This window comes from Dreissena polymorpha, chromosome 10 (assembly GCF_020536995.1).
Source record: "Dreissena polymorpha isolate Duluth1 chromosome 10, UMN_Dpol_1.0, whole genome shotgun sequence".
NCBI lineage: Eukaryota > Metazoa > Mollusca > Bivalvia > Myida > Dreissenidae > Dreissena > Dreissena polymorpha.
This window is the reverse complement of record NC_068364.1, coordinates 67,134,309-67,156,271: the sequence shown is the minus strand read 5'-3', so window position 1 is coordinate 67,156,271 and position 21,963 is coordinate 67,134,309. Positions and strand designations below refer to the sequence as shown.

The 21,963-nt window shown below is 36.0% G+C and overlaps 1 protein-coding gene across 2 annotated transcripts in view; it reads right to left on the bottom strand.

The window, feature by feature from the left end:
- LOC127848916 (acyl-CoA dehydrogenase family member 10-like) overlaps positions 1-21,963 on the bottom strand; it is a 53,126-nt gene that overhangs the window by 15,611 nt on the left and 15,552 nt on the right. For both annotated transcript variants that reach the window (XM_052381609.1, XM_052381610.1), the window contains exons 9-16: positions 18,952-19,133; positions 14,614-14,764; positions 13,867-14,012; positions 12,866-13,045; positions 3,465-3,647; positions 2,822-2,988; positions 2,303-2,443; positions 1,124-1,261 (exon numbers count right to left, since the gene is read on the bottom strand). In XM_052381609.1, the coding sequence (XP_052237569.1) occupies positions 1,124-1,261; positions 2,303-2,443; positions 2,822-2,988; positions 3,465-3,647; positions 12,866-13,045; positions 13,867-14,012; positions 14,614-14,764; positions 18,952-19,133 (1,288 nt within the window). The remainder of the gene's footprint in view (positions 1-1,123; positions 1,262-2,302; positions 2,444-2,821; positions 2,989-3,464; positions 3,648-12,865; positions 13,046-13,866; positions 14,013-14,613; positions 14,765-18,951; positions 19,134-21,963) is intronic.

Here is a 21,963-nt window from a genome sequence, read left to right as displayed (position 1 = left end):
TAGTGATAATGTTCGTAGACATCATTAATGCAAGTATCTGCAAAGCAAAGAAGCTAGCATTGTTTATGTTCCATGAAATGTGTCATCTTGTGTTCACAAAGAATTGAGACTTTCTGAATGTAGTACAAAACTAAGTCAAAATGAGGTAAGGAAAGAATGGATGTGTTGTCCATGTTCATAAATAAAATCGATGCAACTGTGGTCAAAACTTGAGTTGATATGCTTGATGTTAACCCTGTCCCGCCCAGAAGCAAAGTGAAAATATATGCAACCAGCAGAAAACCAGAACAGCCTGCAAGTACCTCACAGCCTGCAAGTACCTCAAAATCTTCTGAAAATTAATTAGACTTTCTCAGGTACTACAAACGCATCAAAGTGAATATCTGAGTGGCAAATGCTAACAATTATTTAGACTTTAATTTGTTTAAGAAAAACCTCCTTTAAACAAAAAATTCTATAAAAGCAGAGAGTGTAATCCCTGATTAGCCTGTCAGACTGGGACAAAACTTTAGGCACATGCATTAAGCCCACTTTACCGAGAACCTGGCTCTTAAACCGCTAGTTCTGTCATCCCAAAGCATGACCTGATCTCCCCGATCATTAGTGGCACCAGCCAGCGCTCTTAAAGTTCACCTACCGCTAGTTCTGTCATCCCAAAGCATGACCTGGTCTCCCCATTCATTAGTGGCACCAGCCAGCGCTCTTAATGTTCACCTACCGCTGGTTCTGTCATCCCAAAGCACGACCTGATCTCCCAGTTCAACAGTTGCACCAGCCAGTGCTCTTAAAGTTCACCTACCGCTGGTTCTGTCATCCCAAGCATGACCTGATCTCCCCGTTCAACAGTGGAAGGAGCCAGCGCTCTTAAAGTTCACCTACCGCTGGTTCTGTCATCCCAATGCATGACCTAATCTCCCCGTTCAACAGTGGAATGAGCCAGTGCTCTTAAAGTTCACCTACCGCTGGTTCTGTCATCCTAAAGCATGACCTGATCTCCCTGTTCAACAGTGGAACAAGCCAACGCTCTTTAAAGTTCACCTACTGCTGGTTCTGTCATCCCAAAGCACGTCCTGATCTCCCCATTTAACAGTGGAACAAGCCAACGCTCTTTAAGTTCACCTACCGCTGGTTCTGTCATCCCAAAGCACGACCTGATCTCCCCGTTCAACAGTGGAACAAGCCAGCGCTGCTTCTGCTCCTCCGTGCCATATTTAACCAGTACCTCCATGTTGCCTGTGTCGGGGGCCGAGCAGTTGAACACCTGGATGAAACATGGCATGGGTGTGAAAGTGTTGTATCTTCTTAACATTTCTTTATGAGGTACATTAGTTGTGCGCTCAATCCTTGAATGATTATTTACAAGAAATTAGTGTAAAAATGTACAAACTGACAAAATTAAAAACAAGAGCTGTCTCCATAGGATGACATATGCTCCTGAAAAACGCTTTGATAGAAGTCATGAGCATGTTTCAAAACATAAACGCATATTTCGAAAACTAAACGCGGACCCATGTTCAAGGCCAAAAGGTTCAAAATTTGTGTGCGTATGGAAAGGCCTTGTCCATATACACATGCATACCAAATATGAAGGTTACATCTGAAGCGACATAGAAGTTATGAGCATTTTTATTAAACCTAACCGCAAAGTGTGCTATCACTATATGCTCTTATTCGGGGGCATAAAAATTGTTTCAGATCCGCAAATTTTCGTTTTAGTTATGATATGTGTGAGGAAACAGTAATACTAAACATTTGCCATGCTCTAAAATAGCCATTATATGCATCTTTTGAAGATTTAAAAACCTGAAAATTATTAAGTGTTGCAACGCAAAACAATTGAATAATTTTGAAAGTTTTGTTGTTGTTGTTATATTTTGTGAAACTACAAGGATAAAATACATCCATCATTGTATGAGCACTGATGGCCGAGTGTTCTAAGTGGGCGACTTTTTACTCCAGGACTCCAGTGGTCAGTGGTTCGAGCCCTGTTGAGGGTTACTTTTTTTTCTTTCTTTAAATTTTATTCTTGATTTTTTACTGGAGCTTTTTAGATCCAATGTTTACATACATCAATATAAAGCATTTAATGACAAACTTCAATACATGCCAAAATCTGCATAATGGCCCCTTTAATGTGTATTCACCAGTGCTAAACCCAGCATCATTTTACCAGCAGGGGTCACCAAGGTATTTATGGTTGCTTAGCTCATTCCCATATTTACCCACCAGCAGATCCAACAATCATAATTCTATAACCCCCAAACCAGACAAATATTCACTCCCATAATTTGCCCAAAATTACCTCTGGTGCTATCAGGTACTTCCCCATCTCTTCACAAATGAAGGCGTATTCAAGATTGCTAAGTCCGGCCCCATATTTACCCCCGTGGTCTGACTCTCTTGGCAGGAACAGGTTCCACAGTCCTGCAGCTTTGGCTTTTGCCTGAAATTTAATGATTATTTTCTTACCAGACGAGTAAGTAAGGGATAACATTTTGCAAACAATTTGTTTGCAGATTACATGATATATAAAACATTGTATAATATTATTCAAAATGTGTTGCTATTCACACACTATGAACAAACGTCTTTTCTTAATACGATGCAAAACAGTGGTTACCGACTTCTGAATGCGATATATGTTCAATAAAAAAGGGGACATTTTTCTCTAAACAGAGACATCCTTTCCGCAAAAAAAATCCATATAAGTGGACAGTGTCGTCCCTGACCCTGATAAGCCTGTGCAGACTGCACAGGCTAATCTGGGATGGCACTTTACGCACATCCGTAAAGCCCCATTTTCCCAGAACACTTCTTTCACCTTGAGCTCCTCAATGGGTTCAAAGACTTTCCACTTGTCTTTGGACTGCGAGTGTGCCACATACTTGAGCTCTATCGGGGCAATGTGGGTCGCGATAAACTCCTTCACCTGCTTGTGGAGGGTACGTACTCGCTCTGGGAGACTCTCCACAGAAATTATCAATGAACCTGCAGTAATAATACCAGAACCAAATTATAATGAGTGCAGAAATTATCATCAAACCTGCAGTAACAAGTAAAGATGTTAAAATATATATATTACAACTAATTGTGTGTTTTAACATATTTAGCACTAGGAATTATTTCACAGTGCAATTATTTTTCTCAATAAGCTATACTAATGCAAGTGCGCATTTTATTTATAACTTATTCATGATTAAATGTTATCTTACATCAACTAAAGTTCATGAACATTTGTAACATGTTAATTTACACTGATTTATTATATGCAATTGAATTTGTTAAACAAAAGTGTAAGATAGGTTTAAAAGAGAGTAAAAGAATTAACGAAATGCTTTTGTTATTTACATTTATAACTTAAAAAGCATTTAAAATCACTGATTTCTTTTTACTCAACACACAACTCATTCACTGCATTAATAACAAAATATTGTACGCAACAATAGCACAAAAATTGAACCAACCAGCACTGGTCATGTCTGCAGCAGACGTACTGTAATGTCGTCTGCCACTGTTGGCAGGGTCTGACGCCGCCGTGGTTTGATTGGTCAATCTATGGTTACTCCGGGTCGCTACTTCCCAGGCTTTATTGGCCACTTCCTTTGCGTAAAGACCGACGTATTCAGCGTCTGGGGAGGCAGCTTGACCTGTAAGAGCATCCAGTTATTTATTGTATTGTCTTGTGCGATAGGAATTAAACTAATCATTGTATGAAATGAAACTATGTAAAAACTAACAATTTTACATAGCAAATATCACACACCTGGACATTGTAGTTTCAAAAATGTATAGTTTGGCTAATAAAGTCTTTAGAAACAATAAAAATGCCTGAGAAATTATAGTTAAAAAGGGGTATTGCTTTTGTCATTTTAATGCAAGACAAAAAAATCTCACCTGAACAACGTCATATCATTTGTAACAATCCCTGCAAGTTTTCATGTTGTACAGTGTGAGAAAACTTCTCTACATGAATTTGTGTCGATTGTGATTTTAATATAACTCCATTTACTCAGTATCAGTGGCTGGGGAGATTTATAATAAGTCTCTAGAGTGGCCATGATAAATAAATATGAACTGTGCTCTGTGAAAAGGGGATTTAATGCATGTGCTTAAAGTTTCATGCCAGATAAACAGGGACGACAATTTCATTCTAAACTGGAGTTTTGCTAAGAAAAGAGACTTTCGTTAAAAAAATATATCATAAAAGCAAACTGATAATTATAGAGAAAAACTGCAATCAACCCTTTCCCACTCAAAGGCAAATTGAAAATGGCTATGTGCAAACAGCATAAAGCCATAACAGCCTGGGAGTAACTCGCAGTCTGTTCAGGTTTTATGCTGTTTGCTGCTCATCAGTATCTAAAGGTTGGAATTGAAGCCTTTGAAACTTGAGTCTATTAAGAAAGGTCTTAAATTAAATTGATTTTCTGAGGAAAAAACAAATGCGAACAAATACGTATCTAAGTGGTAAAAAGTCTAATACGCATCTAAGTGGTGAAGGGTTAAATATGTATCTAAGTGGTGAAGGGTTTAATATGTATCTAAGTGGTAAAGGGTTAAATACGTATCTAAGTGGTGAAGGGTTAAATACGTATCTAAGTGGTGAAGGGTTAAATATGTATCTAAGTGGTGTAGGGTTAAATATGTATCTAAGTGGTGAAGGGTTAAATACGTATCTGAGTGGTGAAAGGTTAAATATGTATCTAAGTGGTAAAGGGTTAAATACGTATCTAAGTGGTGAAGGGTTAAATATGTATCTAAGTGGTGAAGGGTTAAATATGTATGTAAGTGGTAAAGGGTTAAGCTCAGTCAGCTTGTCAGGTGGCAGATTTTATAGTGGAAAAAAAGGGCGTAGAAAACCCTATGAGAGCACAGACTTTCCTTAAACTGCCATGGGTCTTTATCATGAATCCAACACTTCACCATAATATGAATACATTACAATCAATTAATATTACCTTCTGCACAAAAAATCACTTTGAACTGTTCATAAATATAATGGTCTAGCTACTTTCACAATTTCACAAAATGTTTTAAGGCTTCCTGTTAAACCATGTTAAAATGCTGTATTGCAAAATATTATAAAGCATATCCTCACAAGTTGTTCATACATTTAATATTAGATTCATTTATTCATTATTATTCCCTGTTTAAGGTTGTTAAATAATCCATGTTCAAACCACAAAACATCTAAAAAAACTTACACACACCACTTTCAGTCTAGATTATGAACACTAACAGTCCTAGATTATGACCTAGCCTTAACACTACATATACATGTTAAACAAGTAAACTATCTGCTTTGCATCCTGGATGACCTAATTGTTTGACTGGATGTTACTGTAGACCTTTCATTTAGTTATGTTTACATGAAATTTTGTGGATCATAAAACCTGGCATTTTTGTTTTTAATTAAATTGGGATTTTTGTTTTATGTGTTATAATACATGTATGATAATGTGTTCAGATTTGAAAGTTTATTGGACATTTTATCTCTTAATTGAATTACATGAAAATAAGTGTGCAACAAATAATATGGGTTTCACAGTACCAACATGGTACAGTCATTTGAGTTACATTTACATACTTGAATTAAGGGTTTGCACAACTAAACATATCATTTTAGGGTGTTTTATGTATACCAGTCATTTTATCTCAATGTATAAGGAAACTTACTTCAGACATAAGCGCTTTTGAACGTGCACTCTTGCGCTATATAAATCCGGTATAATGATAATCATAATAATAAAATAATAATAATATATTTTGCATCCATTTACAAAATTACAGTCCCAAATAGATGCCATGGACAAGTCTTTATTTATGTATGGAATAACAAGTAGAAATGTGTGAGGTCGCCCATTTAAATGTCACTGGACACGGAAACAAGTGTTGTGTGACAGACACAATTTGAACAGTTAATATACCACTCATTCCATTGTAACTGTTGCTTAAATTGTATAATTCAACTTTAAGTCAACATTATAGTCGGTGCATACATGTAAATTGAAATTAAAAGAAAAATTGCAGATGCACTATAAAGAAATGGAACTGACAGGTTTATGAACATCTAGTATCACTATTACCGTATACAGTGTCTGCTACGATCTTGACCTTTAAAGTGGGATGCAAGAGGTAACAGAAATCATGAACCGGTTAACCTTTTTATGTAACCAGTTATTAACCGGTTAACCGAAACGCCGTAAGTAGTTATTGATTAAGAGTACGTAAAAAATGTCATACCGCTCGAACTGCTCTATAGAAACGAAAGTTATTTCAAATCTGAAATCCCTTGCGTTGATAACATGCCAGTTTTGTAATAAAATGTATTATACAATTTTTTTTTATAATTCTGTAAATGTATGCTATATATTTTTTTATTTTCCCTGCGTAAATGCATAGGAGTAACAAGAAATATCTTTAAAAAAAGATATACGGCGTTGATTGTGGTTGCAGTTAATGAAAGGTAAAGACTTCAATGAATGAGATCAAAGATAGCGAATGTCTTTTTCTGTGCAGTTCTTAGCTGCAGCAAACGCAGTACGGGATCATACGCGGAGTTTTCGCGGCTTATTTTACATTATTACATATTGCTGGTCATAAACGTATAGATACAAAATAGAAAACCAAAAGAAGAATGGAAGTGAAATTAAAACATATGAGTCAACCGGCCACACGCGAAGTATCCGTATATATTTTAAATATTTATACGCGCGTTCTTCGAACAAACCTGTTTTAGTGGTTTGTCTGGCGTTGCTATTTGATTCGATTTTGAACAGTATCGAGAATCATTGCGCTCATGCTTAATTCATTAGTCAATATGATGGCATAATTCTTGTTAAATTAATTAAAAATAATATTTATCATGGTATTGTTGTAAAACACATTAAGAATCTATTATTGACATACCATATGATATCGCTGGATATCTTCATTTAACATCTGTCTGGTCTAAAGAAAATTCCAGTTCACCTAGTTCACGCTATAGCGTCTTTATTATGTAACGATTATTTTCCTGGCCGCGAACTCCGATCAGCACATAGGGTAGAGACGCAGCGATGACCTGTATATAAACTCTCACATTCACACAAAGTGGCCGCAAATTGACCTGATATACCTCGCGAGTTGAAATGCAATGCATTAAAGTGAGTCTTCGCTTCCACTGCTCTCTATACTTTAACATGTTAACATGTTGACAGGAATATGAAAGTTAGTAATAAATATGAGAAAATAGCCTTTAAGTGCAAACGTTCTCGCGCTGAAAATCTTCTGAAAATAAAAGGTGGACGCACAAACTGTATTGATGCCGAGATTGAGTGTAAAACTGTTCTATCTATTAAGCCTTTTCATAAGATATAAAATTGTTTCATGCTGAACACGCAGTAAAACAGTGTTTCAAAGACGCAGACATGTTTCCAATGTTCTGGTCGTATTCTCAAATCAGCCAATGCAGTCAATGAAGTGTATTCATCTGTACTTGGCCGCAGGAAGTTTATTTGAATTCTATTGGACGCTAACAAAGGTCAGGCTAAGGTGAAAAGCTGGCTTAATACAGCTTACGCCGAAAAAAAAAAAGAAATACACAATGTTCATTTGCACGTGTTATTAACTTATTTTTGGTTGGGCCGCTTATATTAAGTTCGCGTCGTATCGCTCACGAAAATGGTGTGTAGCTTTGTGCATTCTGTTTTAATTTTTGAAACTTTAAAAAGTTTTTTCTCTCTTTATATTCAACGAAAAATGGGTCATGTGTGTTCTGCATCTCTTCTTATTCAATAATTGCATATTTTGTTGTTTGCATTTTAGCTTCTTTAGCCGAAGTATTATCGTTTCATGTTCATTATACATTCCAAAAAAATCTGGGTAAAGTAAAGGAGACGAGTGCAAACTAAATTAATTTTGAACGAAATGTAAGTTGAATATTTAATATAATCAGTATATTTATTTACAAGCGCAGTAACAAGGTTTTATGATCTCAAATACTGATAGTTACGTATGTTTGTTAACGCACCATAGCGCGCTACTTTTATGCAATTACACAAATACTAAATTTAATGGTCTTATCTTTAAAAGATTTTAAATCGATGTTTAATTAATTAGTAAATAATTCGCTTTCTTAAACAAAACTTGCATCGGACAGTAATGTTGGAATCGTTGGATGTAAATTATAATAATGATATTTATTTCTGATAAACAAATACGACGTTAACAAGATTTTAACTGCGAATGCAATGCTTGATTAAATTGTTAGTTACAATTATAAACACGGTAATTTCGCGAGCAATCATTGTTGGATATTGGTTATCAAAACATCAAAATAAGCCGTCCTTTGTCTCAACTGATTTTTACCGCGAGTTCGATAAACGTGTCAACAACGTCTTCGCTAATAGTTCCCACTCCCAGCAGTTCGCTAGTTAAATTTTGGCGAGTCTAAACTGGAGTTTTGCTAACAAAAGAGACTTTGGTTAAAAAAAATATATCTTTCGTTAAAAAAATATATCATAAAAGCAAACTGATAATTATAGAGAAAAAATTGCAATTAACCCTTTCCCACTCAGAGGCAAATTGAAAATGGCTATGTGCAAACAGCTTAAAGCCATAACAGTCTGGGAGTAACTCGCAGTCTGTTCAGGTTTTATGCTGTTTGCTGCTCATCAGTATCTAAGGGTTGGAATTGAAGCCTTTAAAACTTGAGTCTATTAAGAAAGGTCTTAAATTAAATTGATTTTCTGAGGGAAAACCAAATGCGAACAAATACGTATCTAAGTGGTAAAAAGTCAAATACGCATCTAAGTGGTGAAGGGTTAAATACGTATCTAAGTGGTGAAGGGTAAATGCATAGGAGTAAAAAAATTAAGAAATACACAATTTTCATTTGCACGTGTTATTAACTTATTTTTGGTTCGGCCGCTTATATTAAGTTCGCGTCGTATCGCTCATGAAAATGGTGTATGCCTTTGTGCATTCTGTTTTAATTTTTGAAACTTTAAAAAGTTTTTTCTCTCTTTATATTCAACGAAAAATGGGTCATGTGTGTTCTGCATCTCTTCTTATTCAATAATTGCATATTTTGTTGTTTGCATTTTAGCGTCTTTAGCCGAAGTATTATCGTTTCATGTTCATTATACATTCCAAAAAAATCTGGGTAAAGTAAAGGAGACGAGTGCAAACTAAATTAATTTTGAACGAAATGTAAGTTGAATATTTTATATAATCAGTATATTTATTTACAAGCGCAGTAACAAGGTTTTATGATCTCAAATACTGATAGTTACGTATGTTTGTTAACGCACCATAGCGCGCTACTTTTATGCAATTACACAAATACTAAATTTAATGGTCTTATCTTTAAAAGATTTTAAATTGATGTTTAATTATTTAATTAGTAAATAATTCGCTTTCTTAAACAAAACTTGCATCGGACAGTAATGTTGGAATCGTTGGATGTAAATTATAATAATGATATTTATTTCTGATAAACAAATACGACTTTAACAAGATTTTAACTGCGAATGCAATGCTTGATTAAATTGTTAGTTACAATTATAAACACGGTAATTTCGCAAGCAATCATTGTTGGATATTGGTTATCAAAACATCAAAATAAGCCGTCCTTTGTCTCAACTGATTTTTACCGCGAGTTCGATAAACGTGTCAACAACGTCTTCGCTAATAGTTCCCACTCCCAGCAGTTCGCTAGTTAAATTTTGGCCAGTCAAACAAAACAATAGTTCCAATTATCACAAAGGTATTGATTTATTGCTTTGATTGTTGACACGTTATATATTACCGTCGATGGTGCGGCATGTTATTCTAACTAGTCGCTAACGCAAGTTGGCAGTATGTCACACACAAACAGTAAAATTGTACGAATTATTCCATGAAAAAACACATAATCAAATATTTGTTCAGGTTAACCTTTTCCCAAAAATGTAACCGGTTAACTGGTCGTTTCGGTAGGTTAACCGGTTAACCTCTTGCATCCCTACTTTAAAGGATTGCACACATATAATGTTTATTTGGGCAAATTTATATGGAAATCTCTTACAAGCATGTCCAGGTTATTGTCCAGACACAAACATGAACATTCGCTATATACATCATTGTTTGTTTGTTTTTTTTGTTAAATTTGGATCCGGTAGGGTGACCCATTCCCAATGGAACAAGTATCGTTGAAAATGATGGATGCTCCCCTTGTTTGACCTTGAGAAAATCTATTATTAGCCTCGGTGACCTTGACCCCAGTGACCTTAAACCTCATCAAAAGGAAGAGGTCCATGTAAGGTACCTTCATGCGAAATATGTAAGAGATCGGTAAAATATTGAAGGCGCTATGAAAAACTGTAACAAAAGTGTGACGGAAAATCTATTATTATCCTCGGTGACCTTGACCTTGACCCCAGTGACCTCAAACCTCATCAAAAGGTAGAGTTCCATGCCAGGTATCTACATGCCAAATGTAAGAGATCGGTAAATATTGAAGGTGCTATGAGAAACTGTAACAAAAGTGTGACGGAAGGATGTAAGGAAGGACAAACTTGCAACTATATGCTCCCTGAAAATTTTCGGGGTTCGTGGAGCATAAAAAGTATATATTTTTCCAAAATGGGACCTACACATTCCCAATGGAAGGTCCACAAAAGAATATTTTGTTAATAAGTTTAAACATGTCAATTATCACCAAATCCAGCTTTATAAGTTGAACCTTAGAACATATAATACTGAAAAAAATATATTATCAATTTTAAGGTGTTTGTAACCATAAAATCAACAACATTAATTTCCTAATTTTAGGCAAAAAGACGCTATATGTCCCAATCCAAAGGGACCCGGCCCCATTCCCAAAATGGTGAAAAAAAACACAGTACATATGAAAATATCCTCCGTGACCTTCATCTGTAAGCAAGTGACATGTTTGTTGCAATCGACATGTTGTCTTCATATTGACATTGTTTTATATTTTGCCCCCTTGGTGCAAAAAGGGACCATGTGACATTGAAATATGAAGGCAAATGGTACCATTTTGCACTAATTGGGCGATATTTTGTAGTGTAAAACAAAATCAGATCGCTGTGCAGTACAACATATTGAGTGTAAACCCCCAGACAAACATTAACAGATGGTTAATTGAAGGAATACATTAGAGTTTTTTTAATGTAATTATTTCAATAAGTTTGCTTATGTTTGAAAACCATTCATCATGATATAAAATTATTTGAAAAAGGATTAAAATAACAACAAGAATTACCAAAAGACATGATGCTATCTAACAAACAATACATATCATAAAATCACAAATTACTTTTCATGGTATCAAAAGTGATTCATAGGAGATTAAATTACTATCCTTTAATAGTATCGCAAATTACTTTAAAGTCTCTCGAGGAAAACATCATAGCCTCAATTAATGCATCACATATGATACCACATTTCTCAACAAGTGCTTGCTGACCGCCTTAAAGCCATATAAAGACGCAAAATCAACAAATATTTCTTTAAAAAATTCGTAAAATAAAGTAAACCCATAAAAAATCAGTGTTCCTTGTAGCAATAGACAAAATTTCAACTCTATATGTGGGATGGTAACATAGATTTAACTAGAAACAAAACGCTAGTTGTTCTTGTTTCTTTGACAATATATTCCACGTGAATTTCCTGCAACGATATCCGAACATTTACATGCAAACATGTTCAGTCTCAAGGAAAACATCATAGCCTCATATATAACTGGTATTGATTTTCCCAGGCCATTTTTGCTTGGTGCTTCACCATGCTGCTGTCTAAAGCACCACTTTGCCCTTTTCAAAGGCAAAAGCTGCCATGCCTCTTTATCACTAACATCTCATTGCCCTTTGACCAAACTTAACAGCCTAGATGTCAGTGTAAATACTGTACATTATCCAACTTTGCTTGGTTACTTCATTTTACACGTCTTATAAAGTATTTTAATGAAGTAGATTTAATCCATCACAGTTCTTGATTTATAGCCTTGTTTCATTGATGATCCGCAGTAAAGTGATATTTAACAACAAGGGGGTAATATAAGTATGGTTATCAATTTACTCATCACTTTAGAAACCACATTTCCCTACAAGCTGAGCGCCTAAAAGACTCAAAATCAATAAATATTTTGAAAAAAAACAAGTAAAATAAAGTCCACATATAACTCACCAGAAATGCCCAACATATAACTCACCAGTTAACAATGGTCCACATATAACTAACAAGTAAAGGCTCTTTTATAAATTGTTCTCATATAAATCACCAGTAATGGTCCACATATAACTCACCAGACATAGACCACAAATAACTCATCAGTAATGTCCCACATATAACTCACCAGACATAAACCACATATAACTCACCAGTAATGGCCCTAATATAACTCACCAGACATAATCCACATATAACTCACCAGTAATGGCCCACATATAACTCACCATTAATGGCCCACATATAACTCACCAGTAATGGCCCACATATAACTCACCAGTAATGGCCCACATATAACTCACCAGTAATGGCCCACAAACAACTAACCAGACATGGCCCACATATAACCCACCAGTAATGGCCCACATACAACTAAAAAAACATGGCCCACATATAACTCACCAGTAATGGCCCACATACAACTAACCAGACATTGACCACATATAACTCACCAGTAATGGCCCACATATAACTCACCAGTAATGGTCCACATATAACCCACCAGTAATGGCCCACATACAACTAAACAGACATGGCCCACATATAACTCACCAGTAATGGCCCACATACAACTAACCAGACATTGACCACATATAACTCACCAGTAATGGCCCACATATAACTCACAAGACATGGCCCAGATATAACTCACCAGTAATTGCCCTCTTGTAGACGCCCTGGAGGATTGCAGCAAAACGGAAGAAGTTGAAGGCCACATAGAAATCCCAGACATGGTCCTCAATCATGGGCACACCCATACGTCGACAGTATTCCTGAATCAACTCCTTTTCCTCTGGGATACCCAGCGCTTTCAGGTCCTCACCAACGAAAGCTGGAACAAATGTTTGATGGTTTGTTTTGTGTTGTGTTTTGTTTAACCCATTTTATTTCATGATTGAAAACAAATACAAATAAAATCTGAAAAATAGCCAAATAATGTACAAATTTTGATGGTTTGTTTGGTTTAGATTTTTGGAAAATACACCAGTATTTTTATTATATAACTGATCTTGACTTGTTTCTCAGTATGATAATAATTTCACAGGTTTATTTTAAGCAAAGAAATTATTTCCAGCAGAATGTTGTATGCAATATGAGATCAAAGCATTTGGGACACTGCATTTTTGTTTTAAGAAATTATGAAATAATTGGACAGGTACTCTCTATGATGTGCATATGAAGTATCACCTCAAAATTTAAGCTAGGACAACAACTGTTCCATGTACCATGCCATCTGTACATGGCGATCATTTTTGCAAGTTATTTTAAATTAGCCTATAGAATAATAAAGTTATAGTCCAAACAAACCAAGATATAGACAAGTTCATTTCTTTATGCCACCCAATGTTTCGTGGAATAAAAACTATGTAACAATGAAAGCTACAAAAAGATGCTTAAACCTTTCCGCCTCAGAAGCAAAGTGAAAATGGCTATACGCAACCAGCATAAAACCAGAAGCTTGAGAGTAACTCGCACTCTGTTCAGGTTTTATGCTGTTTGCTGCTCATCAGTACCTTATGGTTGGATATAAAGCCTTTAAAACTTAAATCTAGTAAGAAAGGTCATAAATTTAATTGTATTTTTTAAGGGACTACAAATGCATCAACATGCGTATCTTAATGGTAAAGGGCTTATCACAGCAACAGCACGTACAAGGAAACATGGGAAAGCCATGGGGTATGTAGTAGCAGATGACAAGGGTCGCAAGGTCGGTGAGAGGGTCTCCCAGGGTTGAAAGTTCCCAGTCTAGCACACCCAGTACCTCCGGGCGGTACTCGTGGTATATCAAGTTGTCTAGTCTGAAAACAAGAAGCTTAGTTTAGTTTTAACCTATTTATTTTAGCTCCGGGCGGTACTCCTGGTAGATCAAGTTGTCTAGTCTGAAAACAAGATTTGTTTAGTTAAAGCCTATTTATTTTAGCTTTATAACGTCAAAAGCCTCAGGCTTATTGAAACACTCTGAAGTCCGTTTCCTGAGAAGAACCAGTGTTTGGTGTCTTTGGGGGAGATCGAAAAAAAACTTGTGGAGGGAAAACCAAGCCCCATGTTTAACTTGCTTAGTTTCACCCTCAATCAGCCACAGACAAGTCCAGGCCAATGTTTGCTTTTGTTTTGTATTGTTATTACAATATAAAGGATGTAACACAGTGGTATCAGCACCATATTTAGAAGTGTATTTTTCTGTACTTAATTTTGCAAAAATTGAGTATAGATGCACTTAAAAATATACATTAAATGCACTTGAAATTCAGGATATTTACTTAATGGGAAAGTAGATTTTAAACAGGAAAGCTACATTTTCTACATTTCAAGTGGATTTTATGCACAATAAACACAATGCACATTCTGCTGCATTTAATGGGAAAATAAGGTTTACTCAATCCCACAAACACCATTCACCTGAAGTCTCCATGGACTATAGTGCAGCGTTCTGTTGGCGGGAAGTTTTTGGGGATCCACTCCATGAGTTTGTTCATGCTCTCTATGTCTGTGGTCTTGCTGGCCTCGTACTGCTTGGCCCACCGCTGGAAGTTACGTTTCAGGTAGCCATCTTGCAGAGACATTTGGGAATAAACATGTGTTTCGGTAACAATAACAATAATAAGAACTCACTGGTTGCTTTTTTTATATAATATCATCATTTCTTTATTATTACTGAAACAGATACTAAACAATAATATAAAATATATATAGGATCTTGCATGAGTGGTCGTTTTGTATTGAATTTATTAAACAAGTCATCTAAATAAAGATAAAAACGAGGCTTGCCGAGATTTTATCTTGATTTAGATGACGAGTTTAATAAATTCAATTCAAAACGACCACAAATCAAAGATTCTATTTATAACATGACCAACAAATTTTCTTTTTATTTTATGCTCTTTCACCGTTTATTCACATTGTAAAAGAATTTAAAATAAGAAATTTGTTGGAATAATGACGTCATTTCGTCAAAAAATGACGTCATTTCACAGTTATATAACTAGTGTAATAACACCCGTGTAATAAACAAAATTGAGCATTACGTTATTTCGCTCCTGGAGCGTAGGTCATGTTATAATTATTAGTATTGTAATTGCATCAATGCTGATTAAAGATGACTTTGTTTGCTTAGCATTTAACATTAATAACTCACCAAGACTTTTGTTCTGGCTTTTAAAGCCTTACTAAACACATTTTATCATTAACCTAGAACAGTTAACTCCGTCTCTAAAAATAACCTAGTACTGTGTACTTTGTCTCTAAAAATAACCTAGTACAGTGAACTCTGTCTCTAAAAATAACCTAGAACAGTGTACTCTGTCTCTAAAAATAACTTAGTACTGTGCACTCCATCTCTAAAAATAACCTTGTTCTGTGCACTCCTAATTCTGTGCACTCCATCTCTAAATAAACCCTAATACTGTCTACTCCGTCTCTACATATAACCTAGTACTGTGTACTCTGTCTCTAAACATAACCTAGTACTGTGTACTCTGTCTCTAAAAATAACCTAGTGCAGTGTACTCAGTCTCTAAAAATAACCTAGTACAGTGTCAGAGTTTGACAACAAGGCACGTCTGACAGACATTGTCTAGTAAGATCGGTGGTCTGGCTAGTAAAACTGTGGGCTAGCTTGTCCGACTGGTCGTACATAAAAGTCTATACTGATTTATACAACTATAACTAACTGCTGTGAAAACCTTTTTCCTTAATGTGTAAAATTACTCTCGTATCCGTTATTTACATCAGAAAAAAACTAGCGTAAATAAATAAACGCGGAACATTCACGTGATTTATCGCTATTTTGAGACGCAAAGGAGAGCTTCCCGCAGAAATTGCTTGTTTCCATTGGTAAAGTTGTCATGAATATTAATGATTTTCTGCAAATTCGTAAAACTTTACAGCATGTTTTTACGACTTCTATCGAAAATCTGTATCGTCAATGTAAACAATTTGGCGAGATTATGTAATTTAAAGAATGGCTTTGTTCAAGTTCCGATTTTCGTCCGACAAATCAGTTAATAAAAAAGAATCCGACAGTAAAACTGACAGGAAACGTAAATATGAAGAAAAACAAAAAACGTCAATTTTATCCTTAATGGAAAATCGAGTTCTCATTTGTTTAACTGATAAACAGTGAAATGATAACAAACAATTTATGTTGTTAAATAGTTTTATTTTATTGTTTTACTCTATGCATCAAAATAACTTTCTGGTGTTCACTGATTATATACTGATAAATCATTATTAAACAGTAACATGACACAATTGTGTTTATTTGCTCAGGGGTCATAACAGGACCAAATTGCCAATCCCGAAAACAAGCCGGGGGGTCTGGTGGCCATTGGCCACCAGTAGGGTCAAGGGGCAGCCCCCTTGTAGGGGGACTAGGGGGGGCGAAGACCCCCTGGCAAAAATTGATTTTAATCATTGTTCAGACCCTTCTAGATTGCATTTTCAAGCAGTTTTAAATGCATTTTATTATAGCAAAAGAAAGATTTTTTTCCAAGAATTTACAAACAAAAGTGTAATCATTTTCTAAATTTTTTATAATGCATCAACATCTGAATAATTACGCCAGTATTCTTGTAAGATTTCCCTGTGTCAAATATACTATATATCTATTTATACTGCCACAGACCTCTTATCAAGTCTTAAGGGCAGGGTCCCTTATTTTATTTTGGACAATCAAAGCAAAATGAAACTCAAAAGAGAGAGAAGTCACATACCATTCACAAAAGATGCTTCAGATTCTTAGACAGAATATAAATTTGCAATAAAAAAAAATCATTAAAAAGTATGACCGTGTCCCATAATATAAACAGCACTACAGAATATCACATCAATATATATAATATGAACGATTTCCATCTAAAAACTGATGCTGTTACAAGAAAACGTAATCATAAATTATTCGTCGAGTGGCTAAATTTACCACCCCCCACCCACCCGTTCAAGCAAAGTAAGATTCACGCTCGTTTTTCTTTGTTCCAATGTCACAGTTTATCAAATTAATCCTTTATTTAAAGAAACAATAAAAATATAAACAATAATATAATTTTATTAATTAGTTGAATTCATATTTGCTTTGTTATTGAGCTGAAGGCAGCCGTATTGACCTGAGGCCGCAGGTCGAAGGACAATACAGCTGTCTGAAGCTCAGTTACAAAGCCAATATGAATTCAACTAATTAATGACAAGTTTATTAATAAACTTTATAATATTATTCAGCAAGAAAAGCTTGAATTTCACTTTCGAATTACAGGTTTTACAGGCTGACGTGTGCTATATTATTGATTCATCCGCGTTAACAGAAAGACAATTAATTGGATATTTTCAAATGCCGAAGCGGATAAGAGAGCGGACTATTCATAATCGTGCTGAATTTATTCCGCGTGCGAAAACTGTCTACTACATGGATGCCTGATTGTCATTATGTGGATTTTTAAAAAGTTAACAATACGTTTTATGAGCGCAGCGTTTTATCAATTGAAGGCAAAGCAAAACCGAAGACAGATAATTATAATAATTGATAACTGTGAAAATTGCCATAGCCAATAGAGGTATGAAACAACTAATTGTTGTGGCGAGCCTTTCGGTAAACTGCAATATTATATTTTTAAAGATTTAAACTTTTGCACCAAAACTAAGCATACAACTTCAAAATGGCGTCCGAAATTGTCGAAATTTTAGATTCTCATATAAGGCCGAGTTTTTCCTGGTTTCTGATTGGCTGAATCTTGTATTGGCCGACCTTTTCACGTATTGGCCCTGTTTTTCCATATTGGCCGCCTTTTTCTCGTATAAGGCGAGTTTCAAGCTTTATTGGCAAGGCTCAACTTGTATGGGGCGAACAAATTGAACACATTCTCGTCTAATATTATAAAGTTGATCAATAATTACATTTATAAGCTTCTAAACATAGGTTATGTGATCAAAATTTGCCTTAAAACTTGGGATTTTTTTCGTCGTTACTCAATGTTGATAAACGCTTTGTTTATACTTGGCGCGCTCGATTGGAATTCACAGGAATATGTTACCGCTCGCACAAAAAAGCACCATGTGGCGCGGTAACGAAACAAGGGTCAAATAAACAACAGACACCTGTAATAAACTACTAAATTTTATGATATCGACGCAGGAGTTGCCTTCTGTAGAACCGAAATTAACCAAGATTCGCTCCTAACCCCCCCCCCCCACCCAACAAAACTCCTCGAATTTTTATTGATCTCAAAAGTGACCCTGGTGCCATGAAATCTGGATTTCCGGATCAATCCGGAATATTACGACCCCTATTTGCTATGTCATTTATGGTCTAGTAGACATAAGATTCGGGCTAGTACATTTTAAGAGGAGCTGGTCCGATGGTCTTGCTGTAAAAAAAGTTAATGTCGAACCCTGAGTGTACTCTATCTCTACAAATAACCTTGTAGTGTGCTTTGTCTCTAAAAACTAAAACTAAACTAAAAACCTTTGAAAACCAATCAAATGCACCTGTCACATATTTTTGGGGTTCGGTAAATATAGATATAGAGTTCATCAACATCCTTCTGGGATGACTAAGCTGAGTGCATGTGCATAAGTTTTGTCCCAGATTAGCCTGTGAAGTATGCACAGGCTAACTAGAGACTTCACTTTTTAGAAAAACAAACATCCAGAAAAGCGAAGTTTTGTTGCTGAATCGCCTGTTATGACTGCAAAGACTAATTTTGGATATTTTTCTCAGAGCGAGGCGTCTTAGTTCTCCATACTTACCATGCTTCCCATAGCCCTGTAACCCAGCATCCTGGATGCTGACGGAGTGTATTTTACACAGGGTTTTGATCATCTCTGAATAGATCGCCCGCCGCTCTTCTGGCCTCGAGTCACTCAGCAGGTGGTCCTTGAAGATTCGCCCAGGCAAGTGCTCCATTATGTAGAACGGGGTGCCCAGTACACTGGTAAAGGTCAGGATCACAAATTACATAGAATCTAATGCCAAGCATAATGGTTGAACGTTGAGCTCCTATCATGTAAAATGGAACCCCCAGTACGTTATGAAAAGGTGAAGGTCTTACATGACAATTACACAGGCATAAGGGCAAGGTCACAATTTATGTAGAATGGAGTGGTCTTTATACATGTCAAAGGTCATAACGCAGAACTTAGAGCCCAGTTCATTTGAAACATGTGAAGGGCACACAACATGAAGAAGGAGTGCATGACTGTACACTCATACAAAATCAAGGTCACATTGAATGGATTGCAGAGTCCTCTGGAAAAAGGTGAAGGAGGTCACAAATCGTAAACAGTGGAGTACCCAATACACTGGTTAATTGTCAAGGTCATGTGTCCCGAACAAAAGAGTGCCCACTTCACTTGTTAAAGGTCAAGGTTAGGTATTATGAAGACTGGAGTACCCAGTATAATGGCATAAGGTTATGACAACACATCACATACACAAGAGTATGCAGTTTACTGGTTAAAGGTTACAATCACGCATCAAGAAGAAACAAGAGATGTGTTTGTCAGAAACACAATGCCCCCTACTGCGCCGCTTTGATTTATAAATTAATTTTTTTATCATTTGGAAAGTACAGAGAATTATCTCCCTTTGAAGCTGATTACTTCTGTTGATTTGTTTTGACCTTTGACCTTAAAGGGTGACCTTGACCTTGACCTTTCACCACTCAAAATGTGCAGCTCCATGAGATACACATGCATGTCAAATATCAAGTTGCTATCTGAAGCGACATAGAAGTTATGAAATTTTTCGAAACCTAAACGCAAAGTGTGACGGAAAGACAGACGGACTGACTGACTGACAGACGGATAGTCCGATCACTATATGCCCTAGTTTACAGGTAAAAAGTGAAGGTTTAACATTAAGTATCAATAAGTACCCAATTCACCTATTAAGGTCAAATCTGATTGCCCTAAACACTGGTAAAAGGTAAAAGGTAGCTTAACACATGCATAGAGGTGCTCACTTCACTGGTTACGGGTCAAGTTCACACATCATTTACAATGGAGTGCAGGGAAGAATAGTATACGGTCAAGTTCAGAGGTGGGGGAACATGTAGACAATGTACACGTTGATGATTGAGGTTTCACAGTATAATAATACACTGTAACGCACATGACCGGGTCCAAGTCACAAGACAGTGTTATAAACGTACAGTCTACTCTTGTTATCTCGAAGTCGGAGAGAACAAGAAAAGATATCGAGATAACGAGAGTTCGAGACATCCGATTAGGTGTTTTCAAAGAAAAAATGAGACGAAAATTTACCTTGTTTTTAACATCTTAATACCTGCTTAGTGGTCTAACTAAAGCCGTAACCATGTGGCATCATACTCTCTACTACCCTATCTATTACCCGATATATACGCGTTATTACGAGGCACGATTAAATTTTGCTATTTAAATGCTTAAAATGACTTTTTAAGTGTTACAGAATTGCATGAACACATGCGGTTATCATTTTTCTAAACTGTCGAGTAAACATCCAGTAATTTTGCTATTCAAAGTTATGATGCAATTGATGTCAATCAAGACCAGGGTTTTCCATCTGAACATGCCTAAATCACGTTCTGGAATGCTGAACTGTACATGTACATTTTGTAGTTTGAAATGCAAAGTTCAATCAATTAGATTTTCAAGTTAGCCATGATAATGACTGTTGGAGTTCAAGGATAGAACAACATTCTGCAAATTTGCGACAGTGTACATATGCAATAATATAACACAATGCATTTTGAAATGTTGTTTGAAAAAAACAATTAGTCTTTCGGCCTTTCGGCAGGCTGTGTATTAATTGCAGTTAAAGTGACAGGCCTTACTCAAGTGTTAATGTCTAACGACATTAGACACGTGTGGTCATTGATGCAATTAACGGATCAATTATCTACCGCACAGTATCTGGAGCAGCCGGGTGAAGCGGGACGGCGAAGAATCATAGACAAAATTTCTCACCTTTGCCGACACTGGGACAGTTATTCACACTTCGAGATAAACCACAGTGAATACATGTAAACCGGTAATCGGGACAAATTTTTATATCGAGATATCAAATAATTTGGCATAACAAAAATTGAGATATGCGATAATTATTAATATAGATAAAGAAGGAAAAAAGTTGGGACATTGAGCTTACATAAACATATCAAGAAAATCGAGATATCCGATGTCGAGATAACGAGAGTAGACTGTATTTGCATTATTTATTCTCAGCATTCATAGATTATTGCAAGGTTGTGTTGTCATTCCCCAATACATGCATATAAACCCTACCTTGTAAATAACTGTATACAAAACACTTTTTTTAATGTGCATATACATCTGATCACCCTATATCATTCCTACATCAATTAAAAACAAGATACCGTCGGAGACGGGTGATGCTCCCCAAAGTTTTTTTGTCACAATATTGCACTATATATTCAGATAAAAGGAAACGACTTGAGTGCACAGTAGTTGGGGGGACAAGAATTTTTTATATAAAATTTCAAAGGGCCATAACTCTGTGAAAAATCATCCGACCAGAACCCGCTGATAATATGCACATCTCCTCTTGGTAGTGAAGTTTCCCATAAAGTTTCATTGAATTCCGGTCATTAGTTGCTGAGAAATAGCCCGGACAAAAATTGTGCACGGACGGACACACGGAAAGGACACACGGAAAGACGGACGGACAGACTAAGCGGCGACTATATGCTCCCCCCAAATTTTTTTGGGGGAGCTCAGCATAAAAATATATTCTGACCAATTATGATGATAAGTGTGTTT